General features: G+C 34.7%; 1 protein-coding gene across 3 annotated transcripts in view; it reads left to right on the top strand.

Moving 5' to 3' along the window:
- Positions 1–3,157: 3,157 nt before the first annotated feature.
- The window catches only part of LOC138124420 (fatty acid 2-hydroxylase-like), a 47,014-nt gene continuing 25,896 nt past the window's right edge, over positions 3,158–24,275 (top strand). Inside the window, exon 1 of one of the 3 annotated variants that reach the window (XM_069039457.1) lies at positions 3,158–3,390. Coding sequence is in view for 1 of the 3 variants with exons in the window: in XM_069039456.1 (XP_068895557.1) it covers positions 16,362–16,400 (39 nt within the window). In the remaining 2 variants the exon portion in view is untranslated. Of the gene's footprint in view, positions 3,391–16,239; positions 16,511–24,275 lie in introns of those variants that run through there. The other 2 variants (XM_069039456.1, XM_069039459.1) reach the window with 2 other exon arrangements.

A 24,275-nucleotide genomic window follows, 5' to 3' on the forward strand; every position in this document is an offset into this window, starting at 1 on the left:
GGTAGTTCTCTACTATTTTGCAAATACAGGGTTATTATAAATGTTTCTAACATGTAGTTGGCGTAGCGGCGCACTAAGTAAAGGGCATAGCCACTTACGATGTTAGAAACATTTATAATAATCCTGTACATACTCGTGTTTCTCTATTTTCTGAACTAAAGTTTTCTGCGTATTATTTTTTATCCAAAAACTTGACTCCTTTGCTTGAATTATTGTTTTTTCGTTCTTTTTATACGAGTATGCATTATATGTATTTACTTTCGGCTCATTAACTACTAATCTCTTCTTCTTTATACAGTGTGTGTAATGTTTTCAAGCAAAACGCTCGGAGAGGTCAATTTTATTTTATAATTCTAGCCACCTTATGAGATAAAATTTTTGCTTATGATGTCATGTATTTTTGCACAATGACGTCATCGTTGTTTTTTTTTTCAATGACAACCCCAATTTTTTTTTTACTGTTTTTTATACAGACTGATCACAATTTGATGTTTGATTGACCCTTCACCCTTGCAAAATCGGGTTGCTAAGGGCAACCCTTTAATTTGATGTACCGCTCGTTGAAATCGTATATCAAATACGAAAGATATAAGCTGGGGCGTTTTTTGTGATCAGTCTGTAGATGGTCCAACTATTTAAATGATGGTGTAAAAAATTGGTATCTTAGATAACTTTTTTGAGAAAATAACACACTTAAATATGTAAACTCGTTCTTGCACATTATCGTCTGTCTGTATCACTTTTGACGGATGAAACAAAAACTAATACTCGTAAATTTGACTTTTTAAAAACAGCACTTGAATATTTTAGTGAGAGTGTGAAAGAGGCATTTAGCAAGTTTTTTAAAAGCGAATTCTCTTTGCCGTTAACAAAAAATGGCACGTTTAACTGAACGGGAAAGAATAGAAATTTTAATAATGGTTGGATATGGTGATAAGCTAAGAACACATGAGGAAACATGTGAATTATTCTACCAAGAACATCTTGATATACCGCCTATTGCATTGTAAATTAGTTGCCAAATTTTCTGAAACGGGATACGTCCAAGATTTGCCTCCGCAAGGTCGACCTCGAGTAAACGACGAAACCAGATTAGATGTGTTACTTGAAGGTGAAGAAAATCCTCACCATTCTACAAGGCACCTGGTCCTAAATAACAACGTGGACCACTCTTTTGTCGTGAAGTTGTTACGCTGCTATGAAGACCCCAATTTTTTCAGTATCCTATTTTCTGACGAAGCCACTTTTTTGCCTGAATGGGACAGTACATCGTCACAATTGCATATACTCGTTTTGAACAAGAGAAAATCCTCACTGGACTCAAGACTCGCACAGTCAACGCTAAAGGAAATTAAATGTTTGGATTGGAATAATCGGACTGCGTTTAATAGGGCCTTACCTTTTTGAAAGACTTTTTGCGTTTTGATTTAGTGCCAGCTCTGACAGCAATGTTTTCAAATAATCATGAAGCAGATGCGCCGCATCAGGATATTTCGCTTCAACAAGATGTGGCGCGTCCGCACTTTGGAATCAACGTCCGTCAATATCTTGACGCCACATTTCCTGAAAGGTGGATAGGAAGTCGAGGAGCAATTGAGTGGCCACCGCGTTCCCCAGACTTGACTCCCTTAATTTTTTTTCTGTAGGGTTATTTAAAATTAAAGCTTTATTTTAATAGGCCAAATAATTTAGACGAGCTACAGCAAAGAATTCGCGCTGAAGTGGAGCACATTACTCCTGACGTCCTTGAGCGAAGTGTACAAAGTGTTTACACTTGTATGAGTCAGTGCCAAATGGTTGACCGACAGCAATTTGAACACTTGCGCTAAATTTTGTTTGTTTTTGGGGTTTAATTAAGATATTCTTCCATTGAAATTACATTTTTATTTCTTACGGTAAGTGTGTTATTTTCTCAAAAAAATAGTTGTCCAAGGTACCAATTTTTTTACACCATAATTTAAGTATGTAGTTGGACCATCTACAAAAACACCAAAAAAAATGGGATTGTCATTGAAAAAAACCAATGATAACGTCGCTGTGTAAAAATACATGACGTCATAAAAGTAAAAAATTTTATGCCATAAGGTGGCTAATTAAAAAATAAAATTGGCCTTTCCGAGCGTTTTGCTTGAAAACATTAAATAACGCAATTATAAATTTTGTTCCTTACTTTATCACCACGCTGTATCTACATATATCTTTTTTTAACCATTTCTTTTTATACTTTCGATTAAATACATTTTATCTTACATGTGGAGTTTTTGAGCTACCGTAGATCATTGTTTTCGGTGACAGAAGTCAAATTTTAATCACAAGTGAGATAAAGTGCTCACTAGTGAGTAAATTTGACAGCTGCCATTTAACATGACATAAAGTACTCACAAGTGACTAAATTTGACAGCTGTCATTTTATTTGAATGAAACTTCATTTCTTGGATTTTTTGCAATAGTTGCACCTGTAAAACGTCGTATATCACACGTGATCAAAATGCCATTATTAACTCGTGAGAAGTGTCCCACTCGTGCGCAAGCGCACTCGTCGGTCAAAATTCTCACTCTTGTATAATGATGCATTTCTATCACTTATAATATAATATAGTATTCTGTGTTTCTCTAATTTGATTACTCAGTTGTAAGTTGTAACTTCGTTTATTACACTACTGCTTCTACGGGGTCATTATAAATGTTTGTAACAACTACTGGGCGTAGCGGCGCACCTAAAGCATAGCGCACAGCTACCTACGATGGTACAATCATTTATAATGACCCCGTATTATAACCAGCAACATTTTTAGAAGGAACATTTTTCCTTTGTTTTTGTAATTTTTTTCTGACTTCAAAATTCCTCTTCTACTTCTCATATACCACCTCTCTACGAGTATTACCAAAAAGTAACTAAATTCCATTCAATAACTTTCCCGAGTACACATTTTGGGTAGTAGTTTCTCGTGTTTACAATGCGATTCCACTCGAGAAACCTGTTCCACATACTGATTTTCAACACTCCGAAAAAACCTCCAACCGGAAACGCTCCACCTTCGCCGTGTCATTGCGGAAAAAGCCCCAATTTCCCCTCGAATGGTGGGCATTGTCGCGACTGTTGCACCTAATAACAGTTCGATTATTTGTAGTAATCAACGACACCGAACGCTGCTCCGGACTTCAGTAGCGCTGCGAGTCTCACGCAAAAAGGATATGCGTTGTCGCGGCTTGTTTCTACACGGTGGCGACCACACTTCTAGCCTAAATGAGTTGTCCTGGTTGGGGCGAAGATAAGAGGATTCTTGCACAAATACTTTACTGTTCTGGACTATCGCCGTCTAATTACACAATGCCGTGCCATGCGAAATTATTGCGGAATAGGTCTCATTAAGACGGCGTGTTTGACGCGTAAGTACCATTTGCATTTTATTTTAATTAAGTTTTTACCGGAGCAAAAGAAAAATCGAAACTGTGGCGTCACTCGCTCGTTTCGCTATACAGCGTGACCTTAAGAAAATTTAAAGGAGTCGGTAAATTAATTTGACGTTTGTTTGACAGGGCCACGTGTGTGCGACTGTTAAGTCTCTATTATTTTATCCAGAGTACTAAAAACTTAAAAAAATATTTACGCGGACCACATACACATTTTTATAACTAGTGTCATATCACTATTTCCTTTATTATTCAAAGTTAAATTTTTCTTTACGGATCCATTTCTTCAATTTTTTTTTAAATTTAGAATTTAGCAAGCTAATGTTCTCTACCTGGTGTTATCGATGTCCACGTAATTAATTTAACCACCAATAGGACTCGTTAAAATAAACGTTCTTTTATTTATCATTTTCCGCAAATCCGTCAAAACAGAGTTAAAATTTGAACCCTAAAATACATAGCCGCTCATGTATCCATTGATAACGAAGCACGAAAAAAAAATTACTTGATTAAAATACTCTAATGAAACACAGTAAAAATTGTTATAGTAATAGATCGTTCTTTCTTCAAAAAAACTGTATTTTTCGCTCGCAACTGTGTAGGATCACGAAAAACTAAGTTTTTATCCCATAAAAACATTTTCACTCACTCTTTCAATTCAGTTGATGATTATCCCATGAGTGAAGTGTCAAATTAGCGGTTAGAAAAATGTAAAAAAAAAAATATTCGATTAAAAAAAGATCAATATGAAAAAAAATTTTATTTTAAAGAATTCTATTGATGATTGATTATATTTATTACGTGGAATTTCATAACACCCTGTATATCTATTTCAAAGAATTTTATAACACACTGTTATGCACTTTTTTATAAATAATAGTTTTTTATCAGTTTTCCATGTTACAAGTAAACAATTGAGGTGGCCATGAGATACAGCACTCAATGACAGCGAACCTCGTTATTCGAAAAATAACATAAATTAATTAAATCTAACAAGCAAAGTACATTTAATAACTTACGCTTCTTTGTGGCATGATGCCACTAATGTGTCATTTTAATAAAAAGAAGTCCCTTTGAGTCTCATAAGAAGAATATGAAAAATATGAATAAGTTGTGACATAGATTCGTTGAGCATTATTATTGGCTGGCGTCAGATTGCCAATTAATAGCCACCACGATTATGAAGCTTACTCTTTTCTTAGATGAATCATAAGAATAAATTTGTTCGAAGTAAAGAATTTTAAACAAAACGAAAACAGTCAAAACAGTCAAATAAAAAAAATTCCATAATGTTTACCGATAAACATTTAAATATCCCAGCAAGATAGTTAGTTTTCAGCTTGTAAACTGAACGACATAACCTACATTTTTTTGAACAATGTAAATATATTATAGTAATTCCACTACGGTACTCAGACTATAAAATAACATATGGCTCAACCATAAAACCGCATATAACAGATTTGCTGATTATTATATGTAATAAGTGATGACTTATTATGCTTTTGTGCTTTACTTTACTCCTTTGTAAAAATGCAATAAACCGGCCCTCTTCCCCATTAGAATGAATTAAACATCTCCAAGCTTTTAATCAGGAAAGTAACCCCAAGAGACCGGCAGTTTGTCACTTTAATAAAAACAACCTCCATGTTGGGAGTACCCGGCACGCTTCCACATCTGGATCCTTTATCCGTGTAGGGCAGCGCACCGCTCTGTTGCCTCCGATACATTGGCAATAATTTTTCATCGGTTCGAATTAACCTCATTAACCCTGACGAAAAGAGTGGCCTAACGATAAAATCATGTCTATTTTGACCGTGCCTTCAATCTGTGAGATGTGACACAGAGACGATGAAAATATAGTGGAGTAAAATCACATATCTAGCTCGATTATTTCTGAGGGTAGGTGATTCCAAGGTATAACTAAATGAGACCTATACTATCTTGTAGAGGACATTTTGGGGCATAAGGAATGGTCATCTACAACTTTTTTTAATAGGACCGAACTTTGAAAACGACCTTTATACGTATTTGAGGTGTAGTCCGAAAAACTACGTTTCTCGTAGCATTTAACGCTGTGTTAATTCAACTATTGACGCAATAATTATGATTTTCTGTATATTTGTAGTAAAAAGTACAGCGCTTCCAATAGTGAATCGGAAATTTCGCAAATATCGATAGTTTTGAAAAAAAAAAAATAAATAAATTTAGATTAATCATAAATGCGCATCGTAAACTTCACTCTGCTGGAACCTATGTGAAATGTTGAAAATTTCGATACACATGCAGCGAGTCAAATGTAACTAAGATATTGGAAAAGTTTTTAAAAAAAGAATTAAGTCAGTAGCCCGTATACTTTTTGAGAAAATAATTTTTTTATTCGACGAGCAAACGCGCCGGGCGGCTCCTGGGAGGCAGATATAACCCGGCACGCATATTTAGTCGTCTATCGATGTAGGGATTGTAGCAGTCTAGAAACAATAATTGTAAAATTTTGAGTAGGTAACTTTTTTGTATTTTTGCTAAAATTTACCTATTTTAAATGCTTTCTTCGTCATCTTCATTCTCATATACCTAAACAAGAAACATTGTTGTGACATTTTTTGCAAGAACAATCTGCAGCATTTTAAGCCTTCCTTCATGCACATACATTTATTATTTTGGCATCATTGGTCTGTGCAAAAAATGTTCATCAGTTTTCTAATGTCATTAGGTATGGGATCCATTGTAGCTAAAACAGGTTGTAAAATGCCCTTATTTAGATTGGGAGATTTTAAATTGTATTAAATTAATCCAACACTACAAAACGCACTAGAATACATTAATTAGAGGATAAATTCATGACAAAAATGTTATAAACTGCTTGAAGGATATATTTCAAATTTTACGTGCGTTAGCTACTTCTTGCTCTACGTAGAATTTAATGAATTTTATGTCAACCAATCTCTCGCTGGACAAATTATACCGGGTGGGGCATCGTATACGCGCACGCGAGAAATCGCGACTTCTAATTAAATAAAATTGTTGAAATTTTTCAGACTTACCTGGCTATTGGTAAGGTACATTTCATAATTTTTTGATAATTTTTCACTTACAAACAAAGCCAAAAAAAATTAAAATGTAAATTTCAACCAAAAAGTCAAATTCTGATTTTTATACTAACCTACCCAGATTCACTTCCTATAATTATTTACGAAATCTACGGAAAAAAATACCAATTAGATTTTGAATTAAACCCAGTTTTACATTTCAACTTTCAAAATCATTTTTATTTATGACCTGCTACTTGTGCTATCGTAAATTTAGGTGACAATGGAAACTGTCAATTTTATGGCAAAAAGGTTTAAAACGGTCGGCTATACCTTTGTTGGGAAATTATACCATTGTGCCGTAAATCACTCGTCTGGTTTACGTTTAAATAAAAAAGCGAATTATTTAGCTAACCAAGTCAAAATTTGTAATTGTGCCACCAGGGTTTGATGGGCTAGCAGATACAGATTCCTTTAGTGTAAAAACTTTATAGGTAAATTAACAGTTAATTTCAGAAAACTAATAAAACTGTTACGGCCTTATTTATTAACAAAAAAAAATTTAAAAATTCTCAAATAAACCTTATCAATAATTAGTCAGGTATATAAAATTTCGCCAATTTTATTTAATTAGAAGTCGCGATTTCTCGCGTGCGCGTATACGATGCCCCACCCGGTACATGACTACACAACGATATACGTAATTGATCAATGCATCTAGAATTTGAGTGAAGTATGTACCTAATTATTATTATTTTTTAATGTTAATACCTTAGCACATGTTGACCAAAAGCATCATCTGTTGGTGGCAATTTTTTAGCAGACTTATTGGATGTTGTAGTCAGTTTATACCTCAGTTGGTTTAATATGTTAATGGTCTCAGTTTTATTTTTTAAAATAGCCAGTGCGAATTTAGTAGAAATTTTAACAGCGTCGGTAATTGTCATCGAGTTTAACTTCCCTAACTCTTTAAATGTTTTCACAAGGACATTGTATGCTGTTTTTTTTTGCCGATTTTAAAACTTTAAAAAATGCATCGCTGGTAACACTTGCAAATTTCATTTTCAAGTAGGTGTATATGTGCACTAAAAAACCCATAGGTAAATCTTTTGATATACATACTTAAAATGAGCATATTTTGCAAAAGAACAGGAACTAAAAAAAGAGAGAAAGGAACTGCAATTCAAACTATGTAGTATAAAAATAATATTTTTTGATATTGATTTACTTTGAAGACATTTTTCTAACATTTTTTATAGGAACAGGAGAATCGACGAGAAATAATATTTTGCTTTTTTTGTAATGGTATTGCTTATCTATCCTTAAATGTATGCGCATGAAGGAAGGCTTAAGATCCTGGAGTGATTGTTCTTGCAAAAAATGTCAGAACAATGTTTCTTGTTTATACGAGGATGAATATGACGAAGAAGAAAGCATTTAAAGTAGGTAAATTTTAGCAAACATACAAAAAAACTATATACTCAAAATTTTTGTCTTTAGACTGCTACACTCCCTACGAGTATATTGATAGATGACTAAATACGCGTGCCGGGTTATATCTGCCTGCCAGGAGCCGCCCGGCGCGTTCGCTCGTCGAATAAAAAAATTATTTTCTCAAAAAGTATACGGGCTACTGACTTAATTCTTTTTTTAAAAACTTTTCCAATATCTTAGTTACATTTGCCTCGCTGCATGTGCATCGAAATTTTCAACATTTCACATAGGTCCCAGCAGAGTGAAGTTTACGATGCGCATTTATGATTAATCTAAATTTATTAATTTTTTTTTCAAAACTATCGATATTTGCGAAATTTCCGATTCACTATTGGAAGCGCTGTACATTTTACTACAAACATACAGAAAATCATAATTATAGCTTCAATAGTTGAATTAACACAGCGTTAAATGTTACGAGAAACGTAGTTTTTCGGACCACACCTCAGCTACGTATAAGGCCGTTTTCAAAGTTCGGTCCTATTAAAAAAAGTTGTAGATGACCATTCCTTATGCCCCAAAATGTCCTCTACAAGATAGTATAGGTCTCATTTAGTTATACCTTGGAATCACTAAAAGTCATAATTTCAGTCCGATTTTACTCCACTAATAAGGAAAAAGAAATTGCGTCAAATATCTACGCAGGTTGCCGAGTTAACCTTGATTAGAGAGTACCTTGAGACTTTGACAGGTAACTCGATTATGCTCGAGTAAATAAAAAATGAGATAGCGGCAATCATAAAGTTTTTATTATGTTTTTCTTCATTTGCGAAGCGCCCAACTATCACAGGTAACGTGTGATCAGTGACGATTTTATGTGTTTACATTGGATGTGAGGCAGCTCGATGACTGGTTTCTTTTAGGGAAACGTAAACTAGGCAACTCTAATTGCATTAAAATGCCATACTTAATTCAAAGAAATTGGAAATTAGTCTGTATATTTTCCCGATACAAAACATTTTTTCTGTTTTAATAAAGAGATTTTGTATTGCATGCTAAGTACTTAAACTAATGAATGACACCGCCATTACTTGTGCGCCAAAAGTACTGATAACGCTGTTTATGCATAAGTAACCTTGTTGAATAATTTTTGTAAGAAATAATGCAAAACTTGTGTATTTTATTTAATCGAGCGCGGTTCTCTGTCTTACTTTCCTGAAATAGTTAGTGCCTAGCTATGTAGGTGTGTCGGAATAAAGAGAAAAAATAATTACGAAGCGTTGTTCTTGTTAGCTTCCCTTAGCAGAAGTCATATTTATTGATATAACGCCGCTCCCAGATTAAAAGCTTGACCTTTCATATAAGAAAGAAAGCTCATAAATGACAGGTGTTTCTGTTAAGAGCGTTTTAATCAAATTAAATACCACCCACAACACAATTTACATCGAAAATACAGGTTCAACGTTGTTGAATTTTTTCTCAAGGGGAAAATAAAAAGTTAGGTTAGTTTTTTAAATCCTTCAATACAGTACTTAGGTAAACGTTAATTTTTTTGTCTAGCAAATTTCATATTTTCCTAGCATTAGATAAGTAGGTATATAAAATTTAAATTTTTTGGGACCAAGTTTGTGCCAACTTGCCAACTCTTGTAATTAACTTTTTGTACCTTAGTAACTTTTTTGTTGTAATTTAAAGCGTCCATTATTATTAGACGAGGATGCCATTTTCCCCTATTTCCCAGTTAAAATGTGTGTATTTTAACTTAACTATCGCAAAGTAAGGTTATATTGATGCTGCATTTTTTAGCATTTTGTAAAATAACTATCATCAAATTGACCGACGGTTTCAAAATTCAGGTTTGTCACCAACACAAAAAACAAAATACATACATGCGACAAAAATGAAATCCATCTCTCTCTCTCCCTCCCCGTTACTCAGGTCGAAATAAAAGGGACTACAGGACTACAGGCAGGGTGATTTATGAATTGTGGTAAATATTTAAATATGCAATAAAACGCTCCTATAGGCCCCTGAAAAAAATAAGAAAAAAATCCTTGTCTCGCTTTTCCTGATGGAAACATTAATTTGTCTATTTTTTGGTTTTACTGTTTTATCCAGTATCACTTCGTTAAAAAAGTAAAAATTATGCTGATCGGCAAAAATATTTCTTTTCCAGGATTGTCCATTTACAGTTCAATTGATCCTGTAGGTATACTCCTTCTTATTCTTAAATCCTTTCAACAGATGATTTCCTGTTTCTGTCTCTGCGGTGCTAGTTTAATAAACAAGGAATCCTGATGAAAAAAATTCCAGGCAAAAAGTTTTTTAAGACGCATCATTTTCTCAATTATAATCGATCTGCTACAGTTCTTGGCGGGGAGAGGGTGACTAATAATAACAAAAAAAAACACGCGTTAATCAATCGAATAACAATGATAACACTGACTTATGTTAGTCCTAATTAATTTTTTTACAGCTTGTTAAATTCTGAAGACACGACGCGACACGCCGGCGCCGAGACAACTTAAACAGTTGAAGTTGCCTGTTACTAACCTAAATTGTTAAATTCTTAATTTCTGCTATAGTTTGTCCAGTGAGAGATTGGTTGACATAAAAATCACTAAATTCTACCCAGAGAAAGTACTACCTACCGTAAATTATTTATTTATTTACCTTCAAGCAGTAATATGTTTTGCCCTGAAATGATGCTCAAATTAATGTATTCTAGTGGATTTTGTAGTGTTGTCTATAATTGTCTATAATTTAGAATCTCCCAATCTCTCGCTGGACGGATACCGGTAAATAAGATTATACAGAGTGTCCCAGAACCCGCGCCCCAGAGAAAACAGGCAAATGCCAACGACAATCTCCGTTCTAAAAATGCAATGGCTTGCATAAGAGAGGTGTGAGACATCTAAGATCCACCAATTCCAGAAAGGGAACTCTGAGGTGTTAATGTGATTAAAATCGGTTGCTAAGTTTATAAATTGTCACAATCACAATTAAATAATGTCAGAATGACATGTCCGCTAAAGTGTCAGCATCAACATGTTAGGTTAAGGCAGATGTCATTCAAGAAGTCACATTCGCCATCGATCACATGAATCTATGTATTTTTATTTTTTTAAATAAAACAACAAATGGCGGTTCTGAAAACAACCTTGTTTATTCTAATGCACGTGAGCTTATCGTACAAAACAGGAAGAAAAGGTATAACACAAGCCAAAAGGGATTATGAAACGAAAAATAAATACAATCAGAGGATGTGCTCAAAGTGGCCATCATTCATTTGCAAGCATAATCGTACCAGTCGCAAAAGATTCAGTTTAAAATTCATAACCATTTCAGGAGTAATTGTGGCAAAAGCTTCCTGAACGTAACTCCTGAATTGTTCTCCTGTAGTAATAAGGCAATAGGACCGCACAGGCCAGTGTCGTGGACCACCACAACTTATCAATCGATGAGAATACTGTTGATCCAAAATTTCTCGAACTTGGCGACTGAAGTGTGGTAGTTAGCTGACATGTAAACTAATTTCTATTGAAGACATACCACACGATTCCCTAATAGACCAACCCACAAATTTATATAAAATCGTTGCTGAAATGCTCTTGAAAATAGAGCATGTGGATTTACTTCATTTCCACATTCTCCGTAAATTATCAACATTTCCACATAATCCGCTGCAGAATACATGATGAAAGAGCATGGTTGACCACGATGGCGGTACTAAAGCGATTTGAAGTGATTTGAATGAAATTTTGACACTGACGTTTCTCAAAAGTTTCATAGCCGGTCAATTTATTGAAAACGTAATAAAATATGCAACCTAGCAACAATTACGGGAAATAGACCTGGATGGCTTAAAATGCTTTGATTGGTCGAATTAAACTTCTTCCCAAAAAAAAAAGGATTATTTGGGTAAATGTGATAATCTGAATTTTAAAGAAAAAAGTCCTATCTTTTGTTCTGTTGTTACTGAATAGGTACCAAAGAATACAATTCATTGAAATTCTTAGAAGATTACACTAGTGTCAAAATTGTAGGGCGGGTCGAAAACGCGTCAAAATCTTGTCGCGCGGAAAACGCCCACGAACTTCGATCAATGATCGACAATTAATACTCTTTACTATTGGGGACACGGAAAACTGGCAGATGTGTCATTCAGTTGTCAACATTTCTAAACCATACCTTAGCTACTCATAACCAAGCTTAAGTTAATTTGACAGTTTTTTTGAAAATATCAATCATAATGACAGTAAAGGTGCATTTACATTGACACTTTTTGAAATGACAATAGCAGACTGCCCAGGATTCCATGTCCCTCACTGTACAACTGTTTGAAAAGATTACATTACATTTCGTTCGAAAACGAAAGAATATTGTAATGTTTAGACTTTCCCGGATCATCCTGGTCACGGCACCAATAAAATGTTTCCCCTTTTTGGTGCAATCCTGGACTTTCCTTTGGATATTTTGGCGGAAAGATACGAAACAAAAAATTATGAGAAAAGAAATATTTATTAATCCTACGTTGTGTTGTGTTACATATTTTTTGAATTAAGGTTCTACGAGATAAATTTTATTTAACTAATAATCGTGTCTGGTGGCACTTGGTTCCAACAAATCGTATAAGTAAATGAGTGAATCTAGTAAGACTTTTGGTGGACGTTTGATTAAAGTTTTGAGTGAATGAAATTTGACTTGCAGCCCGTCAAATGAAATTTGACTAATAGATAAATGACTAAGTTGAATAAATACATAAATCTATGAAGATGACAGCATTAAAAGAATTTGAGATGCGAACTAGGTGACTTTGCTAAAATTTGAATTGCCTCCTCTGATGAAATGAGGGAAAGTGCCAACAGACTTATAATCTTATCCCTTTTTACATGTCAGCTGTTTTTCCAACGGTCCATAACCCCCTAATGTGTGGCGTGCCTTCATTTCGTGCACTGCGCCAGACCATAGTTAATTGAGAGCGAGGGTTCCAACGAACGAATTGAAAATGTTTTTAAATTAATTTAGAAAAGGTTACCTTGGAGTGAATGCGTTCCCCAAATCGTTAAATGCAAGAAGATCACATATTCCACGATAATGAATTTAAAAGACGATGGTTTTATTATAATCGAATTCTCAAAGAAAATAATCTATCTTTACTTTAGTTCAAGAAAAGAACTAATAGTGATTGAATAATTAAATCTTGAATATAATCGTAGGATTGGAGAACAATTTACCTTGTAATTTGACAATACGTGGACACAAAAATGACTGCTGTCTCGTAAGTAAAGTAGAAGGATTAGAGAAAAATTTACCTTGTAATTTGACAACACGTGGACGAAAATGACTGCTGTCGGTACTGAGCATACCTCCAGCTAAAGTTGACTCAAGTTGCAAAAAACCACTATGCCTTTGCAACAGCACTTTTATGGCATTAGTCATTTGAAATTATATTAAAACTGTACTTATATGGAAAAAATTCAATCCAAACTATGATTTTCTGGTCCCTTTGTGCCTTTATTTGGTTTAAAAATATTGAAAAAATGCTGTTGCAAATCACAAGTGGTTTTATGCAACCTGAGTCTGCAGTACTTTGGAGATCAAACCCCGAGTTAGTGACCCCGTTATGCCAATAAGTATAAGTAAAAGATCGTTTTCCATTCCTTCTCGGCGGAGGGCGGGCTGCTGAGGTTTGCCTAGCCTTTTCAGCCACACTCACGGGAAACTCGGGATGAGTGTGATGAGGATGAGTGGGGAAGGAAGTGGTAGATACTGAGAGGTAAGTACTGACCTAGCTTTCTCTGATCTGTCATATGTGGCGTGTGTACATATCAAGATGTGGTATGTGGTGATGTGAGTCGAAAAGCCCCAAAAAAGCCGGCGGCACTGGGATTTGAACTCGGCACCGCCCGAATGCAAAGCGGCGCGCTAAACGCTTGCTTGGCCACTGTGCTTAGTTTATTATTATTTTCTACTTGTCACTTTCCTTCTTGCTCCTGCAAAAAGATTTATATCTAAAATATTCTGTAAACGTTCGTGGAGGTTCTATTAATGTACAAAAAAATGTTCACTACCTATGCGCTTTTGATTTTTCCGAAATGACCCACGATATTACATTTTATAAGATTTCTTCGGTAGCACTTGGTACATCAGAACTTGATGCAAGCATTTGTCATTTATATAAATTCCAAATCATAGACATAACAGATTATGAATCTATTAATGTTGCCAGTTTAAAGAACCTTTTTTGTGATAATTAGAAAAAAATCTTTCATGAAATAAGTTAGGAAATGCCATTTTGTATCATTTGTGTCATCCCACTAGTGACACAAAATGAGTCATTTCCTAACTGGTTTACTGGTTACATAAATTGCAATTTTCAAACTTAATCAACTTCACTAGATTAGACAATAAACCTCCTTGGTTGTGAAACATGTTTCCGCGTAAACCATTGTACGTAACTAATCCCCTATCATTTTATATTTCGAAATCTTTATTTTTTTTTTCTTTTTGGTAAAACCGTGCACCAGTGTCTACTAGAATTTTTATTTTTTTACTCTTTTTCTTTCCTAAGAATTGTGAACGTTTCCAACTTAAAGATATCGCATCACTTTTTTCTTTCTGAAAATTTTGAGTTTTTTCTTTTTGTTTTAAATTCTTCAGCATACTCATATTGTGGCGATTGTTTGTCACATAAATGTTTATTTATAATTTGGTAAATAGAGCAATTCAAAACTATTCAGAGAGACCGTGTGGACCGTCTTCAGTGCCGTTCAGTGCTCTGCCGAAATTCCTCGGGGAAATGCTGTGGGAAGTGTTGTTGTTTCTCAATTCAATTCAACTTCATTTATTTCCTTGTTTATATAATACATTTCATTTGTTCTTAGGGCTATGGCAAAATTTTACAGGGGGGGCGCTGCTGAGGCTTAAGGCCTTTTCAGCGCTATCGTTTGTTGTTTCTCGATCAATCAACTTCATTTATTTTCTTAATTTTTATAATACATTTCAATTTACTTAGGACTATGGCAAGTTACAAAGGGGGGCACTGCTAAGGCTTAAAGCCTTTTCAGCGCCGGGTTGTTTCTCATTCATTCATTCAACTTCATTTATTTCCTTGTTTATGTGTTACATTACATTTGTTCCTAGGGCTATGGCAAAAGTTTTACAATTTTATAGGCTACAGGGGATGATGCGGCTCGAGTGGGGACTCGCTCCGATGGCGCGCAGGTGTTGGTGATGATGGGGTCGCCTGCGGCTCGGCTCTCGTGGGCGACGATAGCGCTCTGAAAGGGTTAGTACGGGACGCCTTGGTACTACCCACAGTATTATTTTATTAACTCTTAATACTTTATTTATGTTTTTTTTTTCTTTTTGGTAATTCATTTAAAACTGTCGTTTCCATAGTCAAATTAATTTATACTGTCTACAAAATGTCCAACAACTTCATTAATCCTTCTTTCTATTTAGACTTCTTTTTTTTTTCTTTACAGTATTCCGCTGACCTTATACTTCCCTTTACGAAATAAATAATGAAAAATTAATTAAATCGATTATGAATTAATGTAAATTCCATGTAAAGTTTCCTCAGATCATTTCGTTTTTTCCTATATCCATCAAATATGAAGCACAACAACAAAAACAAGTTAATAATTTCTAAATGTAAACATTTTTTTCATCGGTGGGTGTTAAATTAATAATAAATGTACCTACATATTTAGTAAGTCGACCACGAACAAATTTTAATTTTTTTCTCTCCTATTTTTGTTTCGATGTAGGCCAAGTTTTTAACAGTGACAAACGTGGCAACGTAAACTACCCAACCACTCCTAAATGAAAACATTTTTTTTTAATTTCCCTGTGATAATAGGCAGCATTAACGACACTAAAATTAACCTATAAATTATTCAGGGTGATGAACACGCAGATGTAGATAATGAGCTTTCCAGAGCACTCAAAATTTTAATTACACCGAAAATCTCATCGCAGAAAACAGGTAACAACTCGAATGAATTCATTAAGACGATTCATTGAGGACAGGGAATTAATCAAATTTCTAAAAAAAAATAAATTCATAATCGATCTCTACATGATCACCATCACATAATAATCTGATAATTTCGGTGACTCACTTTGTAGGAACGCTATCGGTGTTATGTAAATTTCGTTTAGTAACATCAGCTATCTTATCGACGTTAAACTAGAAAGATTATTATTACGTATTTAATAAGAACTAAAACATTGAGGAGAAAAAAAGATCATCTACACAAAAATGCTGTGCAATGATGAGACAAATCCATAAACTATGGCTTTCTTGATTTGAAGTTTCGTCATCTTCAGAATTGTTCATTCGACGATCCAACCTCACACGAATGTAAATATGACGAATATCTCCTGATAAGCACAATACCTTGATAAGCGCCAGTCTTGTTCGACGAAAACTCATCAACTCCAAAACTGATTTTTGTTTGTACAGTTTCGACATTCATGACTACGAAAACGGACCAAGTGCTAGTAGAAATTTCTGTGAGTATTGATAGAAATTAGTGTGTATTCGGTCAAATCGGGTGCAGTTCTTTCAATGCTAGTCGACACGAATGCAGTGTAAACCTGATTGGATGAGCCAACAAAAATAGGTATTGAAAAAATAGAATTCCCAGTAAATTATTAAAAGCCGGCGATGATAGGAAAGTTGTAATATAGTAAAAAGTGGCAAACTTGTCCATTTATAATTAATTGGATTCGACCTTCGAGCGAATCGATGCAACACACGTGGTTTAAGATGAAGCATAGGGGATGTTGTATTGATTGGCATTGGGTTTCGTGTTGTTTGCTCGTCGTCTATTGCAATAATCTATATCTGAATTCGAGGTTATGTAATTTCAATTTTCGCCTCAGTGCGAATTGGCTTACACGAAAAAAATGTGTTGTGTAATGGCTTTCGATCATCTCATGTGGCTCTCGTCATGTTAATTGATCGAGTTAAAATTTATTATTGTCTTCAATTGGACAATCAACAAATATGTGGCGGTTGAAAGTAAATCGTTAAAAAATAATCATATTCATTAGCGGCATTGCGTTCTATACGTCTTGAAATCGGTTCAGACAGACACTTGTCCAAAATAGTGTTTGACTAGACGGTGATAACTCTAACTCTGGTATCTGAGAAATATTAGTGATAGGAAGAAAGTTATGCAAAAATTTGATACATATATGATAAAACGTTTCGGAAATATTGACAAAAAATATTGAATTTTGGTTGACAATGTTTACGCTATCATTCACCGTTTTGAAGACCAAACAGGAAGGAAAGAAGCTGAGCTTTAGTTGTAAGCAAGTGCATTAGGTTGTTGAATTCAGTCTCAAGAAGGGTTCTGTAACATAACTTGTTGTCCCTACTTGTAGGTTCTAGGTTGTAATTTTAGAAAAGTTTTAGATGACTTCTAAACTGAATCTAAACTATACAGTACATGCTATTTTCATTTTCTAAGATTTTTTGCAAGACCTCTATACAGCTGACCCAGAATGGATCTGCAAAATTTTAACCACGAGCTACTGGCTTCATGTAGAACTCGGAAATAGTAGTTTATTTAGCGAGTGGGCCAGTTTAAAACGCGAGTGAAACGACCGTTTTAAAGGCCCACGAGTGCCAAAAAAGGCCCAATTTACACAAGAACGAGTTGAATTCAACGTATTTTTTTTTGTACGACAAGCCCCTTAAAGGCTCCAAATCGCTTAAAATCTTTAAAATTAGCTTGACATTTCGTTTTGACCAGTTGTGACTTTTATCAAAATCCGCTCACACAGGAGAAATTTCCCAAATTCTGTGTCTAACAAAAAATATATGTATTTAAAAAATTCTGTCAAAAAATAAAATCACATTTAATAATTTTTGAGGTACAATTTTTTTTAATAGCTTTTAGTCTTCTATGTTGTCCCACAACCTCGTAGGTAAAATTTCGGCAGATTTTAAAAATACACCCTTGTATATCATATTTTATAAAATGTGCACCAATGCGGTTTCCTTGTTTTAAAGCATATTTCCTAGAGATTACTTCACATATGCACCTCAGGAGGGAATGATTTTTAAAAATCATGCACTTCACTCCCTCGGTGCATAATCTACTATTTTTTCATTGATTATGCACCAGTAAATAATTTAGTAGTGTACCACTTTTTATGAAAATTCAAAGAAAAAATTGATAAACTTTTTTCCAACAGATTTATTAGTAAATTACTTGATTTCATAATTTGTCCACGCAAACTGCCCAGAAAATGCCGCCAGATGTGTGACGGCTTTTTGAACAAAAAAAAAATCAGGGTGGTTGGCCCGACTGTCCATATCACCACCCTGAAAAGAAACACAGGGAACGTTCGTAAATTTACGAGAAAAAAAAAATGGCAATTATGACGCGTTCTAACGCCGGCCGGGGCGAACGCTCGACGCTCCGGGTTCGAATCCTTTTGCCGTAGTTTTTTTTTTTTTTTTTAATTATTACTGACAGAAAGAAAACGCATTACTGTAACCTTCTTTGTATTTTTTTTGTTTTTAATTAAATTTTGTAGTTTAAATTACCTTTTACAATTTTTATTTTTAAACGCCTTTAGCCTTTAAAGCTTAGATTATAGTGACCGGAACGCTTCCGTATCCCGAACCGTGCCCTTCCCCGCAATCGCAACGTCCCCGCAAAAATGCGTTGCTAGTTATAGTGACCCGTAACGTTGCCGTACCCCTACCCAAGGTATTGACAGATTTCATGTTAAATATTGTAGGTTATGCTATTCCAATTCGTATTTTGTTGAGAAGCCAGAGAGATCCCAGAAGACATAAATAATAATTTATGTAATACCTATTTAATACCAGTAAATATTTGACAGATTTAGCAAAGCAAATAAAAATGTTGGGAAGTGAAAAACTTCCAGGAACAGATATAGAATTGCCGTATGTCATTGTTGCTGATGAGGCGTTCCCACTAAAATGTTATATTCAGTAGATAGGGTCCTTCCTATTTCGTCCCATGCCTGTTCTCGCATAAAGTCCATTCAAAAAACATTTCGACTGTCAAAATCAAAATTGCAGTTGTTAGGTTGGTTAAATCACTAGTTATTTTCATATTGCCCGGTTGATATCTATTATTTTTTTGATTTTTCAAACTATTCATTTGTTTAAATAGACATTGTCAAATAAATTGCAAAATTATTTAAGTGCATTTTGTAAAAAGTTTAAAATGGAAAGTTCAAACGAACTGTGGTCGTTCTATTGGCGCGAGAGAAAAGGGCCATAACAAATTATTATATTATAAAGCCATCCCTTCAACAAAAAACGTTTCTGATTTTAACCCAACTGTGGAGAAACAACATCTTTTCATTGTGGAAATGAAAACCTAATTAAAGCTGATTGGATCCCTAAATCCTAGGGAGTAATCCATTTTTGACACGAGAGTATGACAAATTCTAAATTAGGTACAAAATATAGTTTAGTTTAGTGATCTAAGTGTTAAAAGTAAGATTTTATTTTGAGAGAAGGCAAGATTTCGGAACGAGCGCAACTAGATTAATCAATGTGCCCAGGTTTGGTTGTTCTATAAAAGTTAAAAAAAACGTAAATAATATAAGATAATAGATTCTAACAATATTCCCACAATTTTACCACGACTCATGTTAAATTAAAATAACCTGCTTTTTTAGTTATTTGTTATAGCCACAAATATACCTACCTCGTGGCAATAAAATTATTTTTTGGTTCAACACTGTCAGAATTTGAGAATTTTCTCCTTTGTGAATGCATTTTGATAAATGTCACAACTTGTCAAAACGAAACGTCAAGCTAATTTTAAAGATTTTAAGCGATTTGGAGCTTTTAAGAGGCTCGTCGAACCAAAAAACGTTGTATTCAACTCGTTCGTGTGTTAATTGGGCGTTTTTTGGCACTCGTGGGCCTTTAAAACGCTCGTTACACTCGCGTTTTAAAATGGTCCACTCGTGCCAAAAAAGGCCCAATTTACGCGCGAACTCATTAAATAAACTACTATTTTTGTTCGACACTCTCAGAATTTGAGAATTTTCTCCTGTGTGAACGGATTTTGATAAATTTGACAACTTGTCAAAACGAAACGTCAAGCTAATTTTAAAGATTTTTAGCGATATGGAACCTTTAAGGGGCTCGTCGAACAAAAAAACGTTGTATTAAACTCGTTCTTGTGTAATTTTGGCTTTTTATGGCACTCGTGGACCTTTCGTTTCACTCGAGTTTTAAACTGGTCCACTCATGCCAAAAAAAGCCAAAATTACACACGAACTCGTTAAATAAATAACTAATAGGTTACTCGTTACTAGGTTAGAAATTTTGACGGGAATTTCCGATGTCAGACAGTTTACCCTTTGTTTCTTTAACAACTGTCGGGCTGTGGGCTGTGCTGTCGGCACCATAGAACAGATTACTCATTATATGCCATAGGCACTGCCACTCCACTCTCACATTCTGCATTCTGATTGGCTATTTGTTACAGCTCAAGGCCATTTTCGTAGGTACCCGTCCCATATAAGATAAATGAAATTTCGTACGGTAACAATACGATGCGGCACGGTCTGCGGTCACTATAATAGCTTTCATTGCCTGGCACAGAGTTTAACTTTACGGTACGGAAAGCGGATGCGGCTACGGTTCTGTTGCGTTCACTATAATCCAGGCTTAAGAACGTTCGGGAGTTTACCTTTCAGGGTGGTGATATGAGCAGTCGGGGCAAGAATTGGTTTTTACTTGACTATCTAAGTTTTTAAAACTTTTAGAAATAGTCAATTTTGACTTAAATTGTAAATCATTTTACAATAGGACAGCAAACCGTCTTATAACTACCATAATACTCTCTAACTTTATTGTCCCTTTGTTGTGCAGTGCCGACTCAAGGAAGAGCAAACATCAGGTATAAAGTAACAGCCCCTATTTATTTATGGAATTATTTATGGTGGTTATAAGACGATTTTCTCTCCTATTGTAAAATGATTTACAATTTAAGTCAAAATTGACTATTTTTCGACGAGGACTTTATCTTCTTTCGCTTTTAATGTAATGTCTGTCTCAATTCTAAATTTCCACCAACGCTGCATTCTACGTTGGAAATACAACGGGCAACACTGTTTGGTGAAAAATGCGTCAGATTGTATTTGTTAGGTTATCTGTCAATTTCCGTTTTTACAACTCAAAATTTTAGAATAATGGAAAAGAACGAAGACCTTTTTTAAAATGCAGCAAGTGAGTAGGTAGAAAATCGATTTCTAAAATAAACTTATGGACTAATTTTAACGTTAATCGAATGCAGGTTTTCACGGCCGTTGTCAATAGGGTTATTGTTTTCGATTCATGTTTGTAAAATAATTATATTACCAACTTTGGTTATAATATAAGAATCCCCAATTTAGAAATACATATTTTTATTTTGCAAACATAATTCAACAGGTGGTGAAAATTTAGAATTGAGACAAACTATACGCGCGGAAACATTGCCGGGTACCTACAACGTGATCAAGAATGCTGAATCTGTTGGTAACAATGAAAATTTGAATGATTTTGTAATCTGTAATTTGAATGCATTTCCGGTTGTCAGCTTTGACAGAGTTGACAGGCGAATTTGACGTTTACTATCAAAGGGTCATTTTTGTAATAGCATAAACTAAAGTTAGTATATTAAATAGAGTTGGCTCTATCTAGGTTCTATCCTAGTACCTAGGGGCGTTTTTCGATTGATAATTGGCTGCACTTTTATTGTCAAAATTGGCACTATTTGTGTTTAAATAAAATTGTTAATTATCAAAATGTTTCTAGAGTGAAAAATAAATTATAAATATTATGTTAACTACACTTCGTGACAAAATTATCGAATCAAGAATTTATTTCTCTCTAACTTAAAAATTATTGGGCTTATGAACTTGGATTTTGCACATATAATCTGTTTCAAAATCAAAAATCCATCACCTGTTGAATTATGTTGGCAGAAAAAAAGAAATCCCTAGAATAAGATTCATTTTTTTGGGTTGGCCCAACCTCCCGCCAGAATTTGACATTGAATTGTTGAGTTTATTTACGTAACACAAAATAATTATTATGTACAAAAAGGTGGTAGCTACCACATCATACCTTTTGAGTGAAATAATAAAATGAGAAAAAAAAATCGCTATGAACTACGCCCGAAACGACTCTCAACAATTTTCTTTCATAACCCCATTTTTTTCTGACACTTGCAGACACACTAAAAACAAAAGTTGGCGACGTTGTCGGTTGTATTTTCGAGGTAGAATGCAATGTTGGTAGATTTTTGATTTTGAAACGGATTATAATATGCTTGAGAGCCTATCTGATAAAAATAAAACTTTACTCAGCATAGATTTTATTTTAAAAATTCAAACGGGACAAAAAGATAACTTGCAACACCAAAAACGATAAAATATGAATTCAAAACAATTTTTAAAAAACAGTTTAATATCTTGTGTTACCACCTCTGGCGGTAATACAAACTTCCATCCGCTTTGGTAAACTCGAAATTAAGTTTTGTATGTATTCTTGTGGTGTTAGCTGCCATTCTGCAATTAGCAAATTAGACAGTTCTTGCAGAGTCAGCGGGGGCACTGGTGATCTTCTTACTCGTCATCCAAGGTTATCCCATAGATGCTCGATGGGATTAAGATCCGGACTTCGAGCTGGCCAATCCAATCTCTGTATATTAGCGTAATTTAATTCGTCTGTTACAATCCTGGCAATATAAGGTCGTGCATTAGCACAAAACCTGCACCAAAATTGTGAGCATATTCTTTAATATAGGGAATAACAATGTCATCTCTATATTTCTGGCCGGTCATGCTACCTCCAGCAACAACAACAAGTTCAGTACGGCCCGTCCAATTTATACCACCCCATACCATAACTGAACCTCCACCAAAATTGTCAATTTGATGAATCGCACATTGACTATAGCGTTCGCCCGGTCTCCTAAACACACGATTACGTCGATCATTGTTAGTTAAACAAAATCGCGAGTCGTCGATAAAGAGAACATTGTGCCATTCACGGTCCCAATTTCTGTGTTCTCTAGCAAAATTTAGACGAGCCATACGATGTCCTGAATTTAATCGTGGACCAGTTGCTGGTCTTCTTGGCGTTAAATTACTCTCTCTCAAGCGTCTTAAAACAGTTCTGCTGGAAATAACAGTCCATGTAGTCACCTGAAGATCGTTTCGGAGGTGTTGTGCAGTGACAAAACGCTTTCTTCTAGCTTGTAAAGACAAACAATGATCTTCTCGTCTCGATGTTTTCCTTTTACGACCTTGTCCAGCTCATCTAGTGTACGTTCCTGTCTCCTCATACCTTTAAAGAACTCTATACACAGCTGACTGCGAAGTTTGAAACTTTTCAGCAAGTTATCGCTGAGTATATCCCTCTTGTGCCAGTACCACTATTTGGGCTACCTGAGATTGATTTAAGCACTTTCGCGTATTCAGTTAGATCAGGCATTTTGTTTGTCAAAATTGACATTGATCATTGACAAAAAATGTAAGTGCATTTTACACTGTAGAAAATTAGGTGTACTCAATAATTTTGAAATTAACTGTACAATCGCGGCCCTCCAAAAGTGAACGATAGCTTGCGAAAATTTCCGTATTTTTCTTTATATTAAATTATTGACTTTCAATAATTTCTTTAACGCTAGTGTCAAACTGTGACATTTTAGGATTTAAAGTAAAAATCAAACTATTAAAAAAAACATTCACTTTTGAATGACCGCAATTGTACATGAAAAAAATATGGAAAAAGTGTTTCAGACAAAAAAATCATTTATTTCAATTAACGATAATACAGTGTAAACAATAGCTATTTATGCACCAAGGGCGTTACAACGATGATTACGCCCGGAGAACGATGAATCCAACTCGAGGGCTTTAGCCCGAGAGATGGATATCGTTCGATGGGCGTAATCATTCGATGATGCCGTGGTGCATACAAGATTTTATTTTTCACTACGTGTTCTTTAAAAAAAAAAATTTGGCATCTTTGCAATTATGAATTGATGAGGGCGTTATGAATTCATTACGCCCGCTTATTCTTATTACGCCCTGTATTATTCCCCGGTTGTTATGGACATGTTTACGTATTTCGTATCCTAGGAGTTATCAACACTGCCTTCTACCTCGAAAATACAACCGACAACGTCGCCAACTTTTGTTTTTAGTGTGTCTGCAAATGTCAGAAAAAAGTGGGGTTATGAAAGAAACCTTTGACAGTCGTTTTGGTCGTAATTCATCGTGTTTTTTGTTCTCATTTTATTATTTCACTCAAAAGGTGTGATATGGTTGCTACCACCTTTTGCACATAATAATTATTTTGTATTACGTAAGTAAACTCAACAGTTC

This window comes from Tenebrio molitor, chromosome 2 (genome assembly GCF_963966145.1).
Source record: "Tenebrio molitor chromosome 2, icTenMoli1.1, whole genome shotgun sequence".
NCBI classification, from domain to species: Eukaryota; Metazoa; Arthropoda; class Insecta; order Coleoptera; family Tenebrionidae; genus Tenebrio; species Tenebrio molitor.